The following is a 26,230-nucleotide window of genomic DNA, read 5'->3' on the forward strand; positions in this document are numbered from 1 at the left end:
CCACCTTGCTACAGACGCAAAAATGGCACGTACTAAGGAAAGCTCATTGTGGGACTGGCTCTAGTGGCTGTAATTCTGCACCACGGTTGAAGAGACTTCAGATACAGTATTAGGGGACCACTAAGGTCTATATAAAAGAGACTTCAGATACAGTATTAGGGGACCACTAAGGTCTATATAAAAGCATCCAAAGAGCACCATGTCATGGGACCTTTAATATACCTCGACGCTGACTGAGAACGATCGTCCAACGATTTTCAAGCAGTCCCTGTCAACAGACACCTGCCAACCGATCAAACTCTATTTTCCACAAGTGTTGTTTATTTAACACGTTTCCCAAAATGAGGGTGACCAGATGAGACTGGATGAAATTCGGGACATTGGAGTTTGGGGTAGGCGCGGTGGCCTTCAGCAAACGGTATCAGTAAAACGTGAAAGTCAAAACTCAACACTCAAATGTATTATTTTTTGTTCATGAACATGAAGTCAACTGTCTGTCATGAGGAAAAAAGAAACACTGGCTGTTCTATGTAACCGTATGACACCTGCCTCCCCTCTGCAAAAGTCCAAATTCTTTCCTGCAGACTTTGCTAAACGCTTTGTTTGGATCTCGTAATGCAGCCACGTCCCACGGGCGTTTCCCTCCACACTCCTCCCGGTACTTGCAGTATGGTTTTTGCATTTCGGCTTGATGTTCATCAGGATCCATGTCAGAGATAGATGGTTTAATTTTCTTCTATACATGTTTTCAATCAGTGTTAGTTTTATTGTGCTCTTAGTCTCACTCAGTGTAACTTAAAGTTATGTTTTTCTTAATTTTATTTTTATTTGTAGCAGTTTTTGAAAAAAAACTTGTTAAATGTTGTTGATTGTGGCTAGCTGGTAGCTAGCTGGGGTTTACAGATTCTGATTTCTACTTCAGAGCCAAGCTTTCAAGATTTTCATTTCACTTCACTGTGTTGAACATACTGAGTCTGCTGAATTAAAAACCGATGTGACTTTACAGCTGTTTGTACTGTTGTATCTCTGCTGATTGATGGGCTGTAGAGAGTTTCCTTGGATATGGACATGCAGTGATGAGAGAAGTATTCAGATCATTCACTTTAGTAAAAGAACCAATGCATTCATCTGAAAATGGTCCACTGGGTGGGGTTGTATGAGCTACTTCTCCATAGTCAGTGTGTTAGCCACACTAGATGGAGGTCGGCACGCCCCCAGTTTGGAGAAGCAGGCAGGAGTACCAACGTGGAAGCTAAGCAATGTCCTGCAGAATGTGAACATGGTTTAATTTATTACAACCACACCTAAAATGTAGTTTTACTGTGAAAAGCTCTTCTGTGGCTCCGCGCTGAGCTTTCAGTACCACCCTCTGTGTATGTGTGTTTCATTAACACTGTGTCAATAAAGCTACAATAGCAACCCTTGTGTACACACACACACACAGTGTGGCTGTGCACAGACGATCTTTCAGACGAATGAATGAGTGGAAAGAGTGTGTGTAACATACCTATAGTCTCCTGAGGAGGAAAATCTGGGAGCTGCTGTAAAAAAAAAAACTCACAGAGACTCCATTCTGTTTCCACTGAAGGTCCAGTTTAGATTCAGCTGTTTTAACTGTTAAAATTACATTTCAGGTTTGTTTTAATTTCAATTTTTGACATACTTGTACTTTAATTGAGTGTTTTCTTTTTTTATACTAGATACTTATACATTTTACTTCACTACATATATTTTAAATTTAGGTTTTCTCGTATTTTGGTTTGTTCTGTTTTCCTCAAGACCGCAGAGGGTGGGTGAAGGTTTTGGTTCCTGTTCAATTGTATTTGTTTTTGGTCTATATATAAAAATATAAAATAAATAAAAAATGTATCATAAAAAAAAAAAGATTTAGTTAATTCAGATCATATATATATATATATACATATATATACACATACATATATATATATACACACACATACATATATATATATATATATATATATATATATATATACATATACACACACACATATATATATATATATATATATATATATATATATATATATGTATACCTTTAACAGCAGCAACATTAAAGTCATGAACCCATGAATGCATCAATAATAATCCAATAATATAATTGACATTATTCTAAAATGGATGAATACTCCATAATGAGTACTTTAAGTATATTTTGATGCTAATAATTCTATTATACCTTTACTTTGGAAGCATTTTGAACACAGGATCTTTTCTAACAGAGTATCTTTATGAATAAATTGTTTAAAAGAAAGATTTTGTGTTTAGAGCTTGTTGCAGACTCTCCGTCATTGACATATATACAAGGTCTCCGTCCAGAGCAACGGGGTCTATTGGTCCATTATATACTGTCTATGGTTGCAGACCGCTTGTTGCAGGCCACTATTAAATGTGTAGCTGCCTTGAGCACTGCCTGCCAATGTGACCCAATTTAAAATTTTTAAATATATAATTATCCACTGCTTTAATTATATTGCTATGAGATAAAACCAAAGAATAATAAAAGGTCAATATCTGACCAAAACAGAACTTAATATGACCTAATAATCATCAGAATCCTTTGAATTTTCAGTTAGGCAAAATTTGTGGAACAACCGTGAGAGGGTCCTTCTGTTGTTCACACGGAAACCAACCCCAATGACCGATGTTTGTTATGCTACATTAGCAGGTAAACATTTTCATGTTAAAATGATATTTACACGATCATATGAACAGCTAAACGTGTATCCAGTGTGTATAGTGTTTTAAGTTCACACTATGAGGACTTAATAGACACTAACTGTCAGTTCAACGCTGTCAAAATGTTTGTTTACATCGGTTTCAGTTGCCTAGCTAGCTAACGGTGGTAACGTTAGCTGTGCTAACGCTAACTCTGTTGTTATTCATTTGTGTATGCATTTAAAACATTGTAGCATTTTTACAATACCATAAAACGGAATGTGTAAATCAAAGCTAAGATTAAACTAGCTCGGCATCTATCATAATAATAATCAGTAATGTAAAAGAGGGCTAACGTCATCATGCTAACGAAGAAGCTAACGTTGGGCTAGGTGGCTAACGAACGGGGTCTGCAACGAAGCTCGTGCGTGCGTGCGTGTTTGTCAGATGTTAGCGGATGGAGATTGACGTTTACTTTTTCTTGAATGTTATTTTTAACGAACCTCTCGCTTTATTATTCCGAATTAAAAAAAAAAGTATTCCGCAATTTTAGTTAAGTAAACATTACTAATACTGTGAAAACACTCTACTAAAAGTTAACGTCCTGCATTCAAACTTAAAGTATTAGCGGCAAAATGTAAAAATTGCAGTCAAATGTCCCTCTCAGTGTTATCCTATTATAACTGATGTTTCCTGCTGTGTTAATGGGTATGTTGCATTTTCCTGCTGTAGGTGTTTGAGGCTGTGCTCATTTTAACTCCTTTATTTACAGTTGGGGTAGTTTAATCTACAGCAATATTCTACTGTAAGATCATCATATGTTTGTAGCGTTGCTGTCCTGTGGGAACCACGTATCTCTAAAAAGATTAAAAAACTTTCCATGGTGTCAGAAAAACAGCCCTGTTTTCAGCTTTGTGACGATGCATTTTCCAGCTGATCCAAGAGGCTTTTTAAAGACTTTATTTAGCTTAAGAAGGAGGATCATTTTGATAGCATTACTCTTTATATTTATTTTATAGGTGCAATCTATTTTTTTTTTTTTTTTTTTTATATCTTTATTTTTTTTTAATTTGTGTGTATAATGTCTTGCAGGGAAGGATGGGTTGGGGATCGTAAAGGGTGAATTATAAAGTTCATGACATTGCAGTGCTGCTGTGTTTACGCTGTCGAAAAAAAAATACGTTAAAAATCAACAAATTTGGAGATACTTTTTTTTTTTTACTGGACAGAAAGGTGATAAAGTAACTAAAGCTGTCAGACTAGGGTTGGGTACCGATACCCAGTTCCACTATGGAACTGGAAAAATATCACCCTTTCTCTGTAGTCCACCGTTATCTAGCTACCGTAAATGTAGGCTACTTTTAAAATGCCATATTTTCCCTCTGGACTCACCAAAACAGATGTAAAAGCATATTAACCGTTCACTGCACATGATCACTGGTAAACATATTACATCTTTGATGTCATTTTTCAGTTTTTCAAGAACTGGTTTAGGAATCTGAATCGTTTTAAAAGTACCGGATCGGAATCGTAAAAATCCAAACGATACCCAACCCTGTGTCAGACAAATGTAGTGGAGTAAAAAGTAAAAAAATTACCTCTGAGATGTCTTGGTAGTATAACGTTGCATAAAATGGAAATACTCAAGTAAAGTACAAGTACATTGAATGTGTACTCAAGTACAGTACTTGAGTAAATGTACTTAGTTACATTCCACCACTGGTTTATTACTGTTATATCTTTTTCGTATAGGTTTTTCCGGAATAAAAAAAAATACAGTTATATTATTAAGAAAATATTCTGTCTAAATAAAAAGAATGTTAAACATGTTCTTAAGTTGCTACAGTATTTCCTCTCCAGATAGCCGTAATTGATGTTTATGTCATTGTTTTTTGTGTGAAACACAAGCAAAATATTGATTTGTTTCATGAAAACACAAAATGGTAATTAATATTGGAAAGAAACATCATTAAATATACCAATAAAACTGATTTGAAATTAAAATTTTGGTTGACATTTCAACAGAGAGATTGGCCACCACCTTAATTTGGATTAGGAACATTTTGAAGAGATTTAAAAAAATGTTGCTTTTGTGCAACAGACGGAATATCTATTAATACAGAGGGTTGGAAGAGTATTCAAGGATTCTGGAGATACCTTTTATAAACAACCTTTTCTTGTTGTCTTTCCTCAGTATGCCTGCTGAACGCAAGCGCTCCGTAAACATGGACGAGAAAGACGTTTGCACCTTCAGTAACAAGGAAAAAGAGAAGGACAGAGATGGCGAGAGAAGACCAGCGTCTGCCCGAGACAAAGCAAAAGATGAGGCCAAAGTGAGCGGTAAAAAAGACAGCGGCAAGGAGGAGAAGAGAAAGCGCCTCGAGGAGGAGAAGAAGAAGAAAGAGGAAAAGGAGCGAAGAAAGAAAGAGGAGGAAGAGCAGAAAGCGGAGGAGGAGCAGAAGAAGAAAGAGGAGGAGGAGAAGAGACAGCAGGAGGAGGAGGAGCGGAAGCTTCAAGAGGAGGAGGTCAAAAGACAACGGGAGGAGGAGGCAGCTCTCCTCAAGTAAGTGGTGGTCAACTTCGCTGTTGTCATATCCGTGTAAACTCCTAATTTCGCTGGCGATATTCCGTAATTCTGAGCCACACCTTTTCTTCTCAGAGCCAGAACTCAAACACGAAACATATACAGTCAGATTCAATCAGCAACATCACACGACCATAAATCTGCTGAGAAATCGTAAAAAAAAAATAGACCTTCCTTATAACTTCCAATCATTCCTGTTAATCTTCACATATTATTATTCAGAATTTTGCTGTACAATTAAGTGTCTCAGAAATAATTGAGATTAACAATATAATTGTCTCTTTCTGTCAAATTTAAAACTATTTATTACTTTTTCAAACAAATTAAAGTTTTGACATGGTTCCTTTATCTCTGGAACACTGACCTCCATCCATTCATACACATACATGCATGCTCAAAACCTGTGGAAAATTACATGTTTGACAGAAAGTTGAGAGAGGGTCGTATTCCTGGTCAGAAAAGGCTCTAAAATGAAGTGATGCATTTACTGTTGCAATATGTCAGCTGTATGTTTCTTGCATCCATACCTAGAGATTGGCATGGGGTAGTTTTCATAAAATCATCTCTCAATGCAAATCAAACCAGCTATTAGGCTAACTGAAATAAAACCATGCCGATCTAGGTATGGTGAAGGGTATGTGATGATGTGGGGATATTTTAATTCCAAAGGCCAAGGGAACAATATCAGGATGCATAGTATCCTGGATCCATGAAATAACTGGCCTTTAAAAATAAAAGTCTGCCTGCCTCTATGGGAATTTAACATAGGGATAGTACTTACTTATGCCCCCTGTATTTTAAGGAAGAACATTTATTTATTTAAGATACATTTTCATTCACAAAGAAAATTGGTGTCCTTAAAGGTTGGATTTTTACAATTTTTTTTAATAAAGGCATTAAGATTAGTTTCCAAAAGCTGATTTTTTTATTCCTCTTTTTTTACTCAACTTTAGCATGGGTTCATAAACTTATCCTGAGCACTGTGTATGACCCTCAGGAAAGCCAAACCCAGTGCGTGTACATTCTCTTTTGAGGTTGTCTTCATTATGTATCTCTCTCCATTTTACCTCATTGCTGCAGGGAAAAGGAGGAGGGACATCAGCTGCACCAGGAGGCCTGGGAACGCAATCAGTGCAGGAAGGAACTCCGCAGCAAGAACCAGAACGCCCAAGAGGGTCGGCCCGAAGAGGCCTTCTTCAGCCGACTGGACTCCAGCCTTAAAAAGAACACCGCCTTTGTCAAGAAGCTGCGTACACTCACCGAACAGCAACGAGACTCGCTCTCTAATGACTTTGCCTCACTGAACCTCAGCAAGTACATCGGCGAGGCCGTGAGCTCTGTCGTGGAGGCCAAGCTGAAGATCTCCGACGTCGGCTGCGCTGTCCATCTCTGCTCCCTCTTCCACCAGCGGTACGCTGAGTTCGCTCCGTTGCTGCTCCAGGCGTGGAAGAAGCACTTTGAAGCGAGGAAGGAGGACAAGGCGCCCAACGTGAGCAAGCTGCGCACAGACCTGCGCTTCATCGCCGAGCTCACCATCGTCGGCCTCTTTACCGACAAAGAAGGGCTTTCGCTGATTTACGAGCAGCTGAAGAACATTATCGGGACCGACCGGGAGACGCACACTCATGTGTCGGTGGTGATCAGCTTCTGTAAGCACTGTGGGGACGACATTGCTGGCCTGTTGCCCCGCAAGGTGAAACTAGCTGCCGAAAAGTTCGGTTTGGGCTTCCCTCCAAGCGAGATAATCAGCACGGAGAAACAGCAGCCCTTCCAGAACCTGCTACGGGAGTACTTCACATCACTCACCAAACACCTGAAGAAGGACCACCGGGAGCTGCAGAACACTGAGAGGCAGAACAGGTGAATATACGACCACAGTTAGTGCTCTTTAGTCACTTTTTATTTTATTTATTTACCATGATAAGCAGGGATGTAAATAATTAACCGTTAACTAGGCCTCGGTACCGAATTCCATACTTTTAGGCACCGACCATATTGCCTCCTTAGTATCGAAAAATGCCTCTTCATGCAATACCAAATTTCAATAGCTAAGGAGTGATCAGCGTCAGTGAGCCAGTAAGCTTGCAGCATGCTTTTACATGCTGGTTATTGGCTGTCTAACGTTACAGTCGTAGAGACATGCAGGAAAAACTCACACAGAGATGGCGCTCAGTAGGAGCTGAAACATAAATAAAAAGATTTGTGCTGTAATGTGTAATGTTGTCATTTATTTTTGTTAAAATGGATTTTATAAAATAGGTATCGATAAAAGTTCAGGAACCGTTATTAGTATCGGTACCGATATTGAATTTTTTTTACCACTACCCAGCGCTACTGTTAACCGACAATAACAATACTAATTACATAGTTAAATAGTTAAACAGTTAAAAACAATATTATTTTAAAAAAAATAAAGTGATTTAAAAAATAGATGTATGGTATAAATGAGAATCAATAGGGTTGTGCTCCACCGATCCAAAATGGATTCATAGAATTCCAAAAATATATATATATATATATATGTGTGTGTGTGTATGTATGTATGTATATATATATATATATTTTTTTTTTTTTTGTATGTCTGCTGCAATCACATGAGGAAAAGTAACAACATTTACATACTGTGAATCTTTTTTTTTAATCGAGAATCATTTTTTAATCGAAAATCGAATCTTGAGCCTACAAATAGATATTGAATCGTGACATTTTCTGAATCGTCCACCCCTACTATACAATCTCTTAACTGCTGGTTAAGTTGCTGGTGCTAAATTTGCACTAGCAAGTTGCATTTTAAGCTAAGTTCATAACTCTCACGACCGACAGCTGGACTATATTGATGAGGACTGGCAGGTTAAATAGGCCGTCCTACACACAGAGTTTGCCAGGCAGACACACAGCTGACAACCTCGCAGGGGGATGCCGTGGAGACTGGCTCCGACATACTTTCTACGTCCACGGACAGCTGTGAACTTGTGCTGGTCAGAGGGGAAACACTGGGAAATTTGCTGCATGTGTCAAGTTCAAGTTACTTTATTTGTACCCAGAGGTAGATTTTGTTTGCAGTAGAGTCCTCATACACGACAGTGTATGCACGCAGAATACAGAAAGTGTCCCAAATAGGAGACCTGGGACTCAGTTGCTTGCTTGTTGGTTAACTGTTAATGATCGGTTAACAAGGGTCAGCTATTGGTAAAAAAAAAAAAATAAAAGACCACGTATCATTTTCTCTTTCAATTCAGGCGTATCCTACATTCCAAAGGGGAGCTGAGTGAGGATAGACACAAGCAGTATGAAGAGTTTGCCACTTCCTACCAGAAGCTGCTGGCGAACACTCAGTCCCTGGCTGATCTGCTGGATGAAAACATGCCCGAGCTGCCCGTGGACAAGACCGTGCAGGAAGGTGTGTGTCTTTTCTCTTCCGGAATCATAGTTCAATTAAAAGTGCTGTTTTAAGGACGTAAGATATTTGTTTTTAGTTTCTGTATGCATATAATGTTTCTCTTCTCGCTGTTCTCTCAGAGCACGGCCCCGGCATTGACATTTTCACCCCTGGAAAGCCTGGAGAGTATGACCTGGAGGGAGGGATCTGGGAAGATGAAGACGCTCGTAACTTCTACGAGAACTTGGTGGACCTGAAGGCCTTCGTCCCTGCCATCCTCTTCAAGGACAACGAGAAGAGCAGCCAAGGCAAAGACAAGGACGAAGCCAAAGGTATATTAAATAGTCCATGCAGAAAGATGACAAAAGAGATTGACGCAGAAGTTTTGTTCTGACTGTGCTGCTGTTGCTGTCTGGTTCAGATGGCAAAGAGGGGAAAGACGCGGCCAGCACCACAGAGGAACTGGAGCTGGAGCTGGAGGCTCTGGACATCGCAGATGAACCTATGGAACTGGAGGGACCAGACGAGGCAGAGAATGAAGAACTGGCCAAAAAACTGCTGGATGAGCAAGGTAAACATGAGCTCCATTCAGTAAAGCACCTCTGTTCTTAAATGTTATGGTAAATCTAACATTGTAACATTGAAAAGTAATATAAAAAGTATATATATATATATATATATATATATATATATATATATATATATATATATATATATATATATATATATATAGAAGCATTTATTATACTGTGAGCTTTTTGTGTCATTCACAAACTCTTTATTGCTTATTATCATATAAATCATTTTTTTTTTTTTTTGCATTGTCAATTTCATTTCAAGTGGATTTTTTTTATTTGTATGTGTAGAACAAGAGGATGAAGAGGCCAACACAGGGTCCCATTTGAAGCTAATCGTGGATGCCTTCATCCAACAGCTCCCCAACTGTGTCAACAGAGACCTCATAGACAAGGTGATGGAGAAAGAAAAAGCCTACGTTTAACGTGTTTGTACGAGAAAAATGTCTTGCTTTGTGTAACTTTATATGAACAAAATCATTTCTGGAAGTATTCTAAGCATGTTTCCACATGACTTCTGCTAAATGAGTAGCTCGTATGTATAATTAATAGTTATATGTGAGTAATGTAAGGTTACTGCCAAGCAAAGCATTTGGTATCTTTGAATTTATGAGCACTGTGTCGACTCCTGCAGGCTGCCATGGACTTCTGCATGAACATGAACACCAAATCCAACAGGAGGAAGCTCGTCCGAGCCCTCTTCACTGTCCCCAGGCAGAGGTAAAGCTGTGCAAACTATATCAATTTGCTGACCATGTGAAAAGAGATAACTTTGGTCTTTTGATATAACTTTACACAGCAGGAGTCATTCACTTATCATTATTTTTATATTAATGATGGATCAAACGACGCTGCACCGAGTTTCTCTCAGCTCTGAGGAATGTTTTATCCTCTTTCAGCACATTGTTTTGATAAATTTACCGTGCACTAACTGCCCAGCACCAAACAGCAGCCAGACCCAGTTAGAGACGAGCTGGTGTGAACATAGTGGAGCATTTAGAAGCTAAAGAGACAGATATTTCCCTCAGGAGTTGGTAGAGAACAAAAACAGAGCTAAAAGAGAGGGAACGTTGGACTTACGTTCATCAGGTGGACACAAACATGATCCAAATGAATGATAATGTTGCTCAGTGTCTGCTGGATGTGTAAACAGGCAACATATTCAGAACTTTATAATTTGATAATATGTCAATGTTATGTTGACAGCTTGTTCTGCTGCCATGTAGCTTGTTTTTAGGCTAAAAGGATAAATGTTTTATCTACACAGGAGCCATTTAAGCTACGTTTGACAGAATAGCTTCTTACACACAGGCTGCGTAACGGCTTGCATTACGCTCAAACTTTAACTGTGTAACTTCAACCTACATATTTTTGGCTTCAAGAAGATGTACATCTTTCAAAACAGCTCACAAATATATAGTTTAATTTCCTAAAAACAGACGCTCACTGTAGTTTGTTTTCAAACAAACAGGAGGAAATATTACATTTTCTTGGGAACTATTTTCAGCGGCGGGTTAATCCACATTTGGTGCTCTTGTGAGTATTTGTGGCAGCAGGACGGTGTGTGTGTGGGATTGAGTCAAAATGCATGAAGGAACATGTCAGAGCAAGTTCACCAGTGTGGCTCACTGATGTGTTTGAAGAATATATATCAGGCTTTTTGATACACACACAGAATACTTCTTAGTAAATACATTCATTGTTAGTTTTGGTCTTTTCATGGGATTTATAAGAAAAAAGGATAAACATAGAATACTGCCAGCTTTCTTCAGTACCTTTAAACACCACCAGGGGGTGCTATCGTCATAGTTTTTATTGGGCACTGACTCTTTCTCCTCTTGCAGGTTGGATCTTCTGCCCTTCTACTCTCGCCTGGTGGCAACCCTTCATCCCTGCATGTCAGACGTGGCTGAGGACCTTTGCTCCATGCTGAAGGGAGACTTCAGGTTTCATGTAGGTCCTCTTATTGTTGCGTCTGTTGAGCGTTATTGTGACTAGATAGATGCCTCTGAAACTAATAAATTGAACAAACTAAAAAAAAAAAAAAAAAAAAACTAGCAGGACTAGGGAGTTTTTTTTTCTCATCAGTTACAAAGTTTAATTTCTTTTGATAATTGTGTTCTAATGTTTTTTGCTGTAGATGCGGAAGAAGGACCAAATCAACATTGAGACAAAAAACAAAACGGTCAGATTTATCGGGGAACTGGCCAAATTCAAAATGTACTCAAAAACGGACACGCTTCATTGTCTCAAGGTGGGTGAAAGAAAAACATCCCTATTTGAGCTCTGAAGCTTTGTTATCTCTGAGCTGCACAATACGAATGTTTGAAATAATAATAATAAGAGGAATATTAAATGTGTGTTTGTGTGGGGCCCAACAGATGCTGCTGTCTGATTTCACTCATCACCATATAGAGATGGCCTGCACACTGCTGGAGACCTGCGGCCGCTTCCTCTTCAGATCCCCCGAATCTCACCTGCGTACCAGCGTCTTGCTGGTTAGTACGCCGTTTTCCACGACTGTTTGGTTCGTTTTTGTTAATCGGGGGAGGACACTAGCTGAAACCTAGAAAGACTCAACAAACTAAAACAATTGTCCGACAACAAAAAAGATCTTTAAAGTTTTGTATGTAAACAGCTGATATTTTCCTGTCTGCGTTCCAGGAGCAAATGATGCGTAAAAAGCAGGCCCAGCATCTGGACGCCCGCTATGTCACGATGGTGGAGAACGCCTACTACTACTGCAACCCCCCACCCATGGAGAAGACGGTAAAGAAGAAGAGGCCCCCGCTGCAGGAGTACATCCGCAAGCTGCTCTACAAGGACCTGTCCAAGGTCACCACGGAGAAGGTGCTGAGGCAGATGCGCAAGCTGCCCTGGCACGACCCCGAGGTCAAGAGCTACCTGATCTGCTGCATGGTCAACATCTGGAACGTCAAGTACAACAGCATCCACTGTGTGGCCAACCTGCTGGCCGGCCTGGTGGCCTACCAGGAGGACGTGGGCATCCATGTGGTGGACGGAGTGCTGGAGGACATCCGGCTAGGCATGGAGGTGTGGAGAACAAAAAAAGAAATGTGTGGCTGAAAATATGCACTGATACTCTGATGTAGTACGGTAATACTTGTATATTACTTACTGACTATAGATAAAAAGATTTGACAGGTTTATTTCTGTTCTGTTGATGAGTCCAGAATGGTGAGGTAAGGTACCGTGTGAGGTCAGGAAGACAAAAACAAACTGAAGAGGAACTACATGTTGTTACTGTCATTATTGAGTAGAACACTGTAAGATGTTGCGGGACACGTGAGAATGCAGTCTGGCTTCATGCAGAGTCTGACGTTTTGCACAACCCTTCAAAGTGTTTGAAGTCAGGCTCTGACAACCCTCGCCTGATAGTGTTTACATTTGAAGCAGAAATATTCAAATAAGAATTCAAAAGATTTATTGGCCAAGTGAAAAAGCTTTTCAGATATGCAGACAGAGGTACATCAAAACTTTGATGACACATTTACAGACGCCAAAATCTGATCAGCTGCACGTCTGCTGATTGTGGCTTCAGGTCTGTCTGTAAAAGGGATAAAGTGAGTTGACCATGCTGAACATTTTAAAGCCCAAGATGATGCCTTTAAATGTCTTGTTTTGTCTAGTCTCGCTTGGACTTTGCAGTACTTTAACTGAGTATTGTTACAGTATTTTAGGGCTTCTTTTACAAAAGCATAGGATCTGAATACTTCTTCTACCACTGTCCATTCCCAGGTCAACCAGCCCAAGTTTAACCAGCGGCGGATCAGCAGCGCCAAGTTCCTGGGCGAGCTCTACAACTACCGCATGGTGGAGTCGGCTGTCATTTTCCGCACCCTCTTTTCCTTCATCTCCTTTGGGATCAATCAAGACGGTAGCCCCAGTGCGCTGGACCCTCCGGAGCACCTGTTCCGCATCCGCCTGGTCTGCACTTTGCTGGATACCTGCGGCCAGTACTTTGACCGAGGCTCCAGCAAGAGGAAGCTGGACTGTTTCCTCATCTACTTCCAGGCATGTCTGCTCCTAATGCACCTCTCGTCCCTGTCTGTGTCTCAAGAGACTTTCTGGTCGCATTAAAGGTCCCATGACTTTTATATAGACCTTAGTGGTCCCCTAATACTGTATCTGAAGTCTCTTTTATATAGACCTTAGTGGTCCCCTAATACTGTATCTGAAGTCTCTTTTATATAGACCTTAGTGGTCCCCTAATACTGTATCTGAAGTCTCTTTTATATAGACCTTAGTGGTCCCCTAATACTGTATCTGAAGTCTCTTTTATATAGACCTTAGTGGTCCCCTAATACTGTATCTGAAGCCTCTTTTATATAGACCTTAGTGGTCCCCTAATACTGTATCTGAAGTCTCTTTTATATAGGCCTTAGTGGTCCTCTAATACTGTATCTATAGTCTCTTTTATGCCTCTTGGTGGAGGGGTGGGGGTGTGGCCTTGACCAACTGCCACTTTGCTCGTTTGAAAGCCATGATGTCTCTCTCTCTCTCTCTCTCATGGGTGGGCCATATTCTCTGGGTGGGCAAAGCAGAGAAAGGGGAGGTAACCTTGCTCTTTATGACCTCATAAGGAGAAGATTCCAGATCGGCCCATCTGAGCTTTCATTTTCTCAAAGGCAGAGCAGGGCTCAGTTGACACCTATCGCCATTTCTAGCCGCTGGGGGAACACATATTAATGTTAAAAAACCTCATAAAGTGAAATTTTCATGCCATGGGACCCTTTTAAAGGTTAGAGAAATAAGATGATGATGTGTGTGTCCGCAGCGGTACATCTGGTGGAAAAAGAGAATTGATGTTTGGACCAAGGACCACCCGTTCCCCATCGACATTGACTACATGATCAGCGACACCCTAGAGCTGCTCAGGCCCAAGATGAGGCTCAGCTGCTCCTTGGAGGAAGCCACCAAACAGGTCACCGACCTGGAGAGGGAGGTGCTCTACAAACTAGGTAAAGATATATCTAAAGATAAATGCAGGAGGCTGTGTGTGTGTGTGTGTGTGTGTGTGTGTGTGTGTGTGTGTGTGTGTGTGTGTGTGTGTGTGTGTGTGTGTGTGTGTGTGTGTGTGTGTGTGTGTGTGTGTGTGTGTGTGTGTGTGTGTGTGTGTGTGTCAGCCGGTCACGCTGGTTGAGCTGCTCTCTGTCGTCCCAGCTGAGCAGCATTCCCCGGTGTGTAGGAGGATGATCATGCTGCATCAGTTATCGCTCTGCTTTATCTGTCAGACCTGTTTCAGTTCGCACACGTAACTAACACTCAGTCAAAGGGTTCAGTCGATGCGGAGTTTTCAGGAATGATAATTATGAATTAAACTTCCGGTGCAGAGTACTCTATGCACAGAGAAACTCTGCACTGGCCGTCGGTTACAGTCGACTCTGCACTAGTCCCAAATATTTTATTGGCCCTGGCTCCGATCGGCAGTGATGAAAACCCGATGCTATGATGCTTGTCGCTTCCATCTGTAACTTCTGCGACTCTTCTGTCATCTCAGCCACAAATGTTGTCCATCTCTGTGCAAGCAGCCCTAGAACATTGTTCCAAATCATCCTCCACCGTGTTTGAAAGACTGAAATATATATATATTTTTTAAAGTAACCATCGTAACATTTTCACTGGCCTCCATGCTGCTTTCTACTGTTTATAACCATGTTTTCCAATAAGAATACAAACTTGTCTCCTAGCAATGGGAAAGGAGCCTATCACCTGTTTTTTTGTGGGTTTTACCTATGTGTGCCTGAAACAGTTTTTCAAAGGTCACAGGTGAAAAAGATTGTTTTTCATCTTTAAAAACACCTTCAATTTAACAACAATGTTTTTTTTATCTAAAAATCCTTATCTGCAAAGTAACATTGATTTAATCAATAAATATAGCTTAATATAATATAGTCAAATTAATGTAGTGGACAAGAAGTATGAGGCTGCAAAAGTACGTCCCCCCCACACACTCACTAGTGTGTGTGTGTGTGTGTGTGTGTGTGTGTGTGTGTGTGTGTGTGTGTGTGTGTGTGTGTGTGTGTGTGTGTGTGTGTGTGTGTGTGTGTGTGTGTGTGTGTGTGTGTGTGTGTGTGTGTGTGTGTGTGTGTGTGTGTGTGTGAGAAAAATAAAGTGATTGATGAGGCCCCCTAAGCTAAACAGTGGTGCCATTGTTTTACCCTTTCATACTTTATCCAGGATCAGGCATTCCTCAGTCACCAAGTCACAAAAGACCTGATCCTCAATTCCCGGCCGCCTGCCTGATTTCATTTTTCGCCGTCACCACATTTACATAACTAGACTCTATAATTGGCCGGTAACGCAGAAGAACACACTAATTACAATCAGAAAACTATTCCCTGAATGTTTGCTCTATTTATAACTGAAGCCTTTGTTTGGGTGAGGCTGCTCTCCCTGGCTGGGCTTGGTCATAACCACCTGTGTGTAATCAGATTTCTGTTTCTAAGTCCTGTTTTAATGCAGAGTACCATGTGTTTTAGATGTATTTATTCCTGGTTTTCTCAAAAGAGTTTCCTCATCTTCATACGTTGCACTGTGTGTTTTCACAAAGGTCTTGCCATGGAGAAGGACGGTCGCTCCAGTACCATGAGCGAAGGCGAGGTTCTCGACGAGGAAGATGATGATGGCGATGACGAAGAAGAGGGAGGTGCAGAGACTGAGGAGCAGTCGGGCAACGAGAGTGAAATGAACGAACAGGAAGAGGATGTGGGTTTTTCTTTTGTTGTGATAATGACCTAACTCTCCAAAACCTTATCCTGTTTTTCTGCTTTTTCCGCTCCCCTGATCCAAACAAAATCAAATATTACCCTCAACAGTCACCCAGAGGACTTTAGCTAATGTTAGCAATTAATTGTGGTTAAACAAAGAAATGGCGTGTATGTAAAAAAAATTGCGATTAGATCATTTTTTAATAATTGTTACAGGCCTACTCATGCATCATTGTTCCAAACCTGGGATCTCTGTCTGTGATCACGTAGGAATCTTCCTTATATTGGACATGGATTCTACTTTCCTGTATTACATTTTGAATGAAACAGAGAATCATATATTCATTTCTCTTATTGGCTGGTTCCCAGTCAGTTAACAAGCTGTGACTCTGTTTTGTTTTCCACAGGAAGGGTCAGAGAACGAAGACGAGGAGAGGGAGGAAGAGGAAGAAGAGAACACCGACTACCTGACTGACTCCAATAAAGAAAATGAGACGGATGAGGAGAACAATGTAAGAATTGAACACGTTCATATGAAGAGCTGTAGATAAGAGATATTCAGTGACAAGAAAGAGGCATTAATATAAAGATGCTGCCTGTGTGTAGGAGGTGACCATCCGCGGCGGTGGACTGAAGCACGTGGCCTGTGCCGAGGATGAGGACTTCATTCAGGCTCTGGATAAGATGATGCTGGAGAACCTGCAGGTATGACGACTCACCTGTCGGCTATAACGTGAATGCAGGGAACAGGTTGCACAGTGTGTATGGTAATGTGTTAAAGGACAGGTTCACAAACTTTCAAGTCTTGCCTAAAGTGTGCCTATATGAACAGTGAAACAGGTTTTGCTTGCTGTAATCATTTCTCCTGCTCATGCTGGACATTTAAACACCACTTTTATGCACTTTAAGTGACTAGTGCAGTGCCCGTTGAAAATGTGCCTGTTGGAACGGGCGATTATTTGGCCTGTGGTATTGCTGCTTGTAGAATTCATCAAAACCAAATTGTAGCCTACCCCAAAATTACTTAAAGAATGACCCCAAACCACTTCAAATGCAAGTCCCCTGTACACCCTACTACTAACTTACTGATTTACCTGACACAGAATGTTGCAGATTCAGAATGTAATAACAAAATATCCAAATGAAAATGTGGAGTAATCAGACATTAGCGTCATGGACTCATGGCAATGCGCTACCCACCGGCCCGTTATGACAGGTAAACAGCACATATCTGCGTTATTTACCACCAGAACTGGACTGTGTGACGGTGTAGTACGTGAAAGATCCGAGTGAGTCACGACACAAACAGGTGCTCAGTCAGTGTTTGCATGTAGTGTGAGAGGGGGAGTGGCCAGCGGCAAAAGCCAATGTGTGCTTCTTTTACCGATATATATTTAACGATATATTTTGCGTTTCTTATCCAAACAACGTCAAACTTGGCACTGCACTTACTCGTGCCCGTAGCAAGACACTTGTCAAGTTTGAAATCCATCGGACTAACGGTTCGAGAGATATGCGCTTAACACCCATACACACACACACACACAGACACACACACAGACAGACAGACGTTCCTGCTATTTATAGATAGATATGAGGCTTTAACAGTCTGAGTTAATCAAATCAAGTTCAAAGTACAAAATTCCCTCTCTTTTGTTTCATGTATATATTGTCTTGTAACTGTATACCTACCTTGTAAATATAAGACAAAGATAAAAAAACATCTGTATGGTCACACAACAAACATCTGACACACCTTTCCATCTCACACACACACACACACACACACACACAATATAATTTTGTTTTCCTCCTTATTTTCTTCCTTTAGTGCTATTTTTATATACTTTATTGTACAGTATTGCCTATCTTTAGTTTTATTCTATTCTAATTAAAAAAAATATTTCATTATTCGTATATACATTTTTTTTGTGTGTGTGTGTGTGGGGGGCTACTTTCATTGTGCAATCCTGTATTGTATAATGACGAGAAAGCTGAACCTTGAGCCTTTGTGTGTCCCTGTTGAGCTGCAGTAGAAGGATAGTTAGAGAAAAAAGGAATTTAATACTAAAATGTCCGCAACTTTGGAAGATATCCACCTGATTTGTTTAACTCAGACTGCTACAACAACATTTAGGAAGATAAACTTTTCAATACATCTTTGCACAAAACAAGGACTGTGGATTTTGTCCACCATCGCTGACATTGAAAGTGCAATAAGAGGGAATGTTTTAATAACAGGAGGAACGATTAATTACAGCTTCAATGTTCATATGGGCCCTTTACTACAGATTTGATATTAGACAGCGGTGTCACTTTTTCACAGGATTGGCAATTCCCTCAGCATTTTTTATCTCTCCACCCCCGCCTACTTGCGCCCGACCTAAGAAAAATCAAACAGACACAGCGTAGCTTAACGGCTGTAAACAAGCAACGAAGGTAAAGAATGTGGGCTCAGACTCCATGACGCATTCATGTGTACCTCGTTAGCCAATGGTGCATTAATTTACACCTCGTAAACTCTGAGAAACTCAAACTGTTGTTGCAAAGTACCCTTCTGTCATCTTGTAGCTCTTATTGTTGCATTGCCGTTAGGGCTGGGCAATATATCAATATTATATTGATATTGTCTTAGACTTTGGATATGGTAATATCGTGATATGACATAAGTGTTGTCTTTTCCTGGTTTTAAAGGCTGCATTACAGTAAAGTGATGTACTTTTCTGAACTTACCAGCCTGTTCTAGCTGTTCTATTATTTGCCTTTTTTCCACCCTAGAATATCGCCACAATATCGATATCGAGGTATTTGGTCAAGAATATCGTGATATCTGATTTTCTCCATATCGCCCAGCCCTAAGTGCACTAAGTGCCGAAAATGTTTAAATTGTGAATCTAATCAAATCTTGACAGCCCTAATGATACTGCATTAGTTTAGTTTGGTGTACCTAGTAAGTGTTGCACCTGAGTGTATGAAGATTTGTTTTAAGTGACATTTGTGGTAAATATGCCAGATTGAAAAACATATAGTCTAGCTGTATGGTGCAACAGTTTTCTGCTGGAACAAACGTGTGTCTGTGTGTGTGTTGTTCACTGCAGCAGCGCAGCGGCGAGACGGTGAAGGTGCACCAGCTGGACGTGGCCATTCCACTGCAGCTGAAGAGTCAGCTGAAGAAGGGGGGCTCCAGAGAGCAGTGCATCGGGGAGGCGGACTCGGACATCTCCGACACCATGCAGTTCGTCATGCTGACACGCAAGGGCAACAAGCAGCAGGTAACGTGCATGGAGGATGGCAGCTGTAAATCACTGCCTATGTGGGTTATTGTTGTCGCAGCAGCAGACACTTTTCTGTTTGAAATCAATTTAAATAATCAGTGATGAAGAAAAGTATTCTGATATTTTATTTAACAAGTTAAACTGTAGTACAGTTTTATAAACGGTGTATAGATAAGTGAATATCTGAGAAGAGTGATACTCTCGTACTGAAACTTCCTGCTGAATGAAATTCCCTCACACACAAACGCACACGCAGACACACACACACACACACACACACACCAGAGTCAATATTATTCCTGGGCTCAGTTAGACTGAGGTGTGTGTATGTGTGTGTGTGTGTGTGTGTGTGTGTGTGTTTAGTCAAGCTGCAGCGGTGGAATGTGTGGTTTGAGGGCAGAGACTGGTTCTTGTACTGCAGCAGGGTGTGTCCAGCTTTTCTCTGGCAGGACTCGGAGGTTTAATAGAGCATTCACACGGCTTCTAGGACAGCTGCCAAATACATGCAAGTAACGAAAAAAAGAATATCTTTGTAGGGGTGTTGTGGATGGGAAATTACATTTCTCTCTCTGTAAACACACACCCTCGCCAGGTTACTGCAGCATCCTGTGTGTGTCTGTGTGTGTGTGTGTCTGTGTCCTTGCTACCTTTCTGTGGGATATACCTGGACACCTCATATGTCAGTGTGTGATGAGAAGATTAATGCCCACTCTCATGTCAGTACGGTAAATATAAAAGCTACAGCCGGTTAATTTAGTTTAGCAACAGTTTGAAACAGCTAGCCTGGCTCCGTGCAAAGGGAACACAGCTCACTACCAGCACGTCTAAATCTCACTTATTAATACGTTGTGAAAGCAGAAGTTGTCGTTTTTACACTTCAGTTTTTATCTGGATTACATACATGATTTAACGTGTTAATAAGTGAGATTTAGGGGCGCCTGGGTAGCTCACCTGGTTGATATCGCACCCCGTGTACAGAGGCTCAGTCATTTCCGCAGTGGCCGCAGGTTCGATTCCTTTGCTGGGTGTCATTCCCTTCTCTCTCCCCCTTTCCTGTCTTCAGCGTCCTGTCCAATAGAGATCTAAAAAGGCCAAAAAAGAAGTGAGATTTAGAGGTGCTAGCAGTTGAGTTTTGTTACCTTTGGTTAGGGCTGGGCGATATGGAGAAAATCAAATATCACGATATTTTTGACCAAATACCTCGATATCGATCGACCGCAACGATATTGTAGTGTTGACTATTGGTGCTTTCATAAAATATGTACACCATGAGATTTTTGATAAATCAATAATGTGGATATAATGACTCAGTGGATAAAGGCAATAATAGAACAGCTAGAACAGTCTGGTAGGTTCAGAAAATGACATCACTTTACTGTAATGCAGCCTTTGAAACCAGAAAAAAATATGGCACTTATGCCATATTACGATATCCAAAATCTAAGACAATATCTAGTCTCATATCACGATATCGATATAATATCGATATATTGCTCAGCTCTACCTTTGGTCAGAGCCGGGCTAACTGTTTTCCCCCTGTTTCCAGTCTTTATGCTACGCTAAGCTAACTGCTAACTAAGACTGGAGGCAGGGGAAAATGGCTAACTTGGCTTTGTCCAAATCTAACTGGCTATAGGGGGAGAACATTTGGGGATTTTGCGCAGTAAAACAAAATCAGGGGCTGTACCTTTTTAACTTCCAGAAATATCAGCTTTCAAACACCCAAATCAGTTGAAACAATCTCTTGTGTACATCACGTTAATGTGTGTGTTTCCGTTCAACAGTATAAGATCCTGAACGTGCCTCTGTCATCCCACCTGGCGGCGAACCACTTCAACCAGCAGCAAGCCGAACAGGAGGAGCGCATGAGGATGAAGAAGCTCACCCTGGACATCAATGAGAGACAGGAGCAGGAGGACTACCAGGGTACGGCACAATCAGCAAGTTTAACTCTGCTTCTGTTCCCTGAACCTGAAGCATTAGCTCACCCTAGGCGCTGTGATGAGGAAACAAAAAATCATAACATTTTCTCACTAGATGATCTACACTCTTGTCAAGACGTTAGAATATGTGAAACGATACTAGAGCAACTTTAAGAAAATACAACAGATTCACCGCAGATATCGGGTTAGAACAAAACGATCTTGTGTTAACAGTCTTATAAAAAGCTCAACTAGCTTACTTTGTAGTGTTGCATTAGCAAAAAGATCTGATGTTTAAAGCTGCTATAATAAATATTTTTACTATAATAATATATTGAATGACAATTTGAAAACAATGTAAAAGGGGTCAAGAATTATCCGCTGCTCTAAAAGCTCTATGAACCAAATACAACTTTTCACCCAGTGATGTAATAAAACAAGAGTGTTTTTGTTATATACATATAACATATATATAAGATGAATCCAAATCGATTACTTGTATAAATTCGACAACTATTTTGATAATCGATTAATCTGTTTTTGAATATAAATATTTTTCTAGTTTCTTCTCTCCTCTGTGGCAGTAAACCAAATATCTCTGAGTTGTGGACAAAACGAGACATTTGAGGACGTCATCTCGGGCTTTTTGGGAAACACTGATCCACATTTTTCACCATTTTCTGACATTTTAGAGACCAAACAACAAATCGATAAATCCAGAAAAATAATCGACAGATTAATCGACTATGATAATAATTGTTAATTGCAGCCCTATATACATATATACATACCACCGCTGCTTCAGAATTTTATGAAATGTCAGAAAGTCGTCTCCGCTGAGCTGTCTGCTCCAATTAGTCTATATCCTCGACGTTCCACTTCCGGGATTGCTCTGGTGCTGCAGGAAATTCCGCAGGATGCAAGTATTTTCGCCGATGTCCATTTTCTTTGGCTTTTTTTGTGTTGTAATTTTAAACTCTGGTGGATTTCGGAGGACTATGGTTAACTGCTCGTCAGATCTCTGCAGGGTAAATCCAGACAGCTAGCTCGACTATCTGTCCAATCTGAGTTTACTGTTGCACGACTAAAACTACTTTTTAACGTACACATGTTCCACCAAAACAAGTTCCTTCCCGAGGCTATTTTGCAGCGGCTCCGTGCAGAGCTTAGTACCGCCAATGGCGATTGTGATTGGTTTAAAGAAATGCCAATAAACCAGTTTTTCTCCCATCCCAGAATGCTGTGTCTATAGATAAACCTTTATTGATCCCCAGAGGGGAAATTTGTTTTTTACAGCAGCACAAAGACAAAAATAGTACAGACAAATATAGAAGTAAGATAATAAATTATAAGAGGTATACAAAAACTAGTAAAGTAAAAAAAGAATAGAATAAAAATAGGGCTGTCAATCGATTAAAATTCAAAGAATATCTTTCAGTTTCCGTCGTAAAAAAAGAAATGAAATGAAACCACTTTTTTCTTCTGTGTGTGTTACAGAGATGATGCAGTCCCTCGCACAGCGTCCGGCTCCGGCCAACACCAACCGGGAGCGCCGGCCTCGCTACCAGCACCCGAAAGGCGCTCCCAACGCCGACCTCATCTTCAAGACCGGAGGAAGGTGAGACGCGATCACTGAAGCGCCGGCGCTCAAAACAAACGGCAGAATGTGTTGGATGACGATGTGAGGAATTAGGGCTCATTCTCTTACTGCAGTATGTACCGACTCTCCACCTCGTCGGCGTCTCTTTGAACAGAGTGAAAAGTGCAAGAATTAAAAGGCACGAGACGCGAGACAGACAAGAGAGGCGAGACAGGGCAGACGAGCAGGAGAGAGAGACCAAAGACATGTCACAGAGTAGGCTAGAGCCGCTCGAGCCCCCATCGACGACTTTAATTAAACATCAGCAGAGATGAAGCTTCAGCAAAGTAAATCATTAAAAACAGAGGGAAGGTTTCGACGAGGAGTTCCTGTTTCTATTTGCACTTTTAACTGATTCTGATTTTCAGGTGCTAAAGCATTCAAGTGAGATTTTTCTTTAAAAGCTCTGGAAATACTTTGGAAATAAAGATGACTTGAAGTTTATACTTTGTTAACATCAACAGCACCTTGTTGTGTGTCTTTCTTGCTTCTGTAAAGTGGAACGACAACACAACATGAACATTTCCCAGGTTATGCTTTATGCATATCGTGGCAGGTGAATCCATATATTGCCACAAACGTGACACTTTTATTTTGGGAAGAGGTTTTTAAAATTGGTATTTTCTTTTTTAATATAGGAAGATAATAAACCTAAAGGGAGAACAGAGGCAAGGAGAGTGGGCTCAGGGGTGGAGCACAGGGTGTGATTTGTGATTTGGCTTCAGTAACAGTAATAAACTTTTATAACAAGTATTGTGTGTGTATCAAAGCCTGATATCTCTTCTTCCTCTGTGTCATTAAAAACACATCCACGAGCCACTCTGTGACATGTTCCTTCATCACCATGAACACACACACTGTAGTTTATTCTGACTCAACCACTGTCCTGCTGCCACAAGTACTCACTAGAGCACCACATGGGGATTAATCCGCCGCTAAAAAATAGTCCCCAACAAAGTCACTTTATCCTCCCGTTTGTTTGATAAAACCCAGAGTGACCAGCTGTTTTTTATGAAATTTAAGATTTGTGTTTTTAAAGATTTACGTCTCCTTACGTATGTTAAAAACAAACATGTTTTTGCAGTTGAGACAATAAGATAGGGCTCCTCAATTATAGAAAAAAATCATAATCACAATTATTACTCATTGACTTTTATTGAACTTAAAAAAACAGAGAAACAGTTAAACAAATCAACAGTGAAAACACCTAAAACTGTGAAATTTCCCTATATTCTTTTCCAGTTAAACTTTTTGAATTCCCCTTCAGAACACAGGACAAAAAAAGAGTTTACTCGCAAAATGTAATGTGCAAAAAAATCTTTCTCGATAACATTGTTTTTGTTATCGTTGTACGCATTCAAAATTTGATTAATTGCTCAGCCCTTTCAAACACATTATCTATACATTATACTATTGTATATATATCTATATCTATTACATCAGAATCAGGTCTGTTACAAATAGGTTTTGACATACAAGGAATTTGCCTTAATAAAAAGTAAGAGAAAATAAAAGTATGGAAAAAGAATCCTAAGAATTAAAAAACAAAAAGTAAAATATGTCTGTTTTAAAATGAAAGCACTGTATTGTTTGTGTTTATACTTTGGTAGCTTTTCCTCTAGTACCTCCACATGTATTAGACCCTTGTCTTGCAATGCTGCAAATCAATAAGCAGTTATATGGCAATATTTGAAAAAAAATGTTTAGTACCAGATTCAAGTAATTACCAGATTGTGTCAGTCAGTGGCAAAATTATTTGAAAGAAAATCTGGATCTTAACTTTGTTACTATCCTCATACTCTATAACGACGACGTTTCATTTCCAGAATTGGTCAGGTGCCACCGGAAATTTTGCCGGATGTCCGTCACCTTCCTCTTTCTTTGTGTTGGCGTTCTAACCTCCGGCGGATTTGTGAGGACTACGGTTAACTGCTCCTCAGATCTCTGCAGGGTAAATCCAGACAGCTAGCTAGACTATCTGTCCAATCTGAGTTTTCTGTTCCACGACTAAAACAACCTTTTGAACGTACACACGTTCCATCAAAACAAGTTCCTTCCAGAGGCTATTTTGCAGAGGCACCGTGGCTCCGTCTGGCGCTTAGCGCCGCCCAAGATGATAGTGATTGGTTTAAAGAAATGCCGATAAACCAGAGCACGTTTTTCTCCCATCCAGGAATGCTGTGTGGACTAGCCAGACCTTCCTCTGCAGCGCTGTGGAGGGAGGTCTGGCAATGCCCGACTACTATCCCCATTGGAGATGCTGCTCAACCGTTGCCTCTGTCAGTTGGTTTGTTATTGTGTGATTTTGGTGAATCCAAACTAACCCTTTTAGTGCCGACCGCCGTATACTGTAACAATCACACTGACTTTGGAGAAGTACCTTGTACAACCACACTTCAAAACGTCTGAAATATCTCGTTAAAGTTGTAATCCATAAAGCGGATATAATCAAGAGAATTTCCGGATGAATCTGCAGCCTCCCCCTCTGGCTTTACGCAGCTTAATAGCGAGTTTCAGGTCGTTGTTTATCCGTCCGGCCCGCAACTTTGACTGTTCTGGTTCACTCTCGGTGCTCTCATAGCCGTTTTCAGAGGAGAAGCTGTAAAACCGATACAGTTAGCGACTAGCTGGTGAACATAGCGGGGGCATTTAGCAGCTAAAGAGACAGATATTTCCCTCAGGAGTTGGTGGAGACCAGGTGTTCCTGTTGCTCAGCACGTCTACAGTAAATGTCTGCTCTGTCCTCCAGGAGACGCTGATTGGAGTCTGGTTCCGGGCTGAACGAGCGAGCAAGCAAGCGAGAGAGCGAATGAACAAGCGAGAGAGAAAGAGGGAGAGAGAAAAAGAAGATCGGAAGGGATAACCCGGTCTAAACAGGGGAACGAGTCCTCCAGACGCCCACCCTGAAGCCGGGACAGACCAAAACCCCTGACCTGAACGCACACTTCTTACCCTGCCGAGTGGGGCCCGAAGCCTGAGGAGGAGAGACAGAACAGGGGGAGGTCAGAGGTCAGGGGTCAGACAGTTGGCTCTCTTTTCTTTTTTTTTTTTGTCTGTTGCCTGAGATGACAAAAACAAACAACTTGTCCGAATCAGAACTACAAACGTTGACTGAATACGCGCGGGACGGAACAGGAACAGGAACAGGAAGCGCGGGGTGAACAAACGGATCCACCTCCTGCCGTCACACCAAGAGGTTGAAAAAGTGACTCATGTTTAGGAGTTTAAAAACCTGGAAATGACCTTTTTTTTTGTTGTTGTTTTTTTTTTTGGGGGGGGGCCGGTAACACTTCACCCTGTCGTCAAGGCAACGGCATGAGATGGAGACGGGGGGGGCGGAGGACGGCGAGGTTGGAGGTTGTAACACTGGTTCGTAAAAACCGGTCGCCCGGTGACGCAGAGGGCATGTTTTGTACACGCTGACGAATTATGTGTTTTTGAAATGT

At 40.9% G+C, this 26,230-nt stretch overlaps 1 protein-coding gene across 3 annotated transcripts; it reads left to right on the top strand.

Moving 5' to 3' along the window:
* The first annotated feature begins 2,612 nt into the window (after positions 1-2,612).
* On the top strand, positions 2,613-26,104 carry upf2 (UPF2 regulator of nonsense mediated mRNA decay). Of its 3 annotated transcripts, none has more exons than XM_028571082.1 (21): positions 2,613-2,689; positions 4,874-5,242; positions 6,344-7,123; positions 8,503-8,663; positions 8,783-8,974; positions 9,064-9,213; positions 9,509-9,612; positions 9,852-9,937; positions 11,062-11,170; positions 11,358-11,471; positions 11,599-11,715; positions 11,882-12,271; positions 12,977-13,252; positions 14,016-14,199; positions 15,792-15,946; positions 16,356-16,460; positions 16,555-16,653; positions 19,047-19,220; positions 21,008-21,149; positions 22,643-22,763; positions 25,534-26,104. In XM_028571082.1, the coding sequence occupies exons 2-21, from the start codon at positions 4,875-4,877 to the stop codon at positions 25,541-25,543; spliced, it is 3,837 nt and encodes a 1,278-aa protein (XP_028426883.1). In that variant the 5' UTR covers positions 2,613-2,689; position 4,874; the 3' UTR covers positions 25,544-26,104. The 3 variants fall into 3 exon arrangements, with proteins under 3 accessions (XP_028426883.1, XP_028426884.1, XP_028426885.1); XM_028571083.1 differs by having other exon boundaries at positions 25,537-26,104; XM_028571084.1 differs by lacking the exon at positions 25,534-26,104 and having other exon boundaries at positions 22,643-23,245.
* Positions 26,105-26,230: the final 126 nt, after the last annotated feature.

This window comes from Perca flavescens, chromosome 23 (genome assembly GCF_004354835.1).
Source record: "Perca flavescens isolate YP-PL-M2 chromosome 23, PFLA_1.0, whole genome shotgun sequence".
In the NCBI taxonomy this organism is placed as follows: Eukaryota; Metazoa; Chordata; class Actinopteri; order Perciformes; family Percidae; genus Perca; species Perca flavescens.

Bases quoted from the DNA above. Each gene is read 5' to 3' on its own strand.
- upf2 (XM_028571082.1), top strand. From the start codon at position 4,875: ATGCCTGCTGAACGCAAGCGCTCCGTAAACATGGACGAGAAAGACGTT. The intron at 11,171-11,357 runs GTAGGTCCTCTT...TTTTTGCTGTAG, and splicing joins AGGGAGACTTCAGGTTTCAT to ATGCGGAAGAAGGACCAAAT. The intron at 12,272-12,976 runs GTGTGGAGAACA...GTCCATTCCCAG, and splicing joins ACATCCGGCTAGGCATGGAG to GTCAACCAGCCCAAGTTTAA.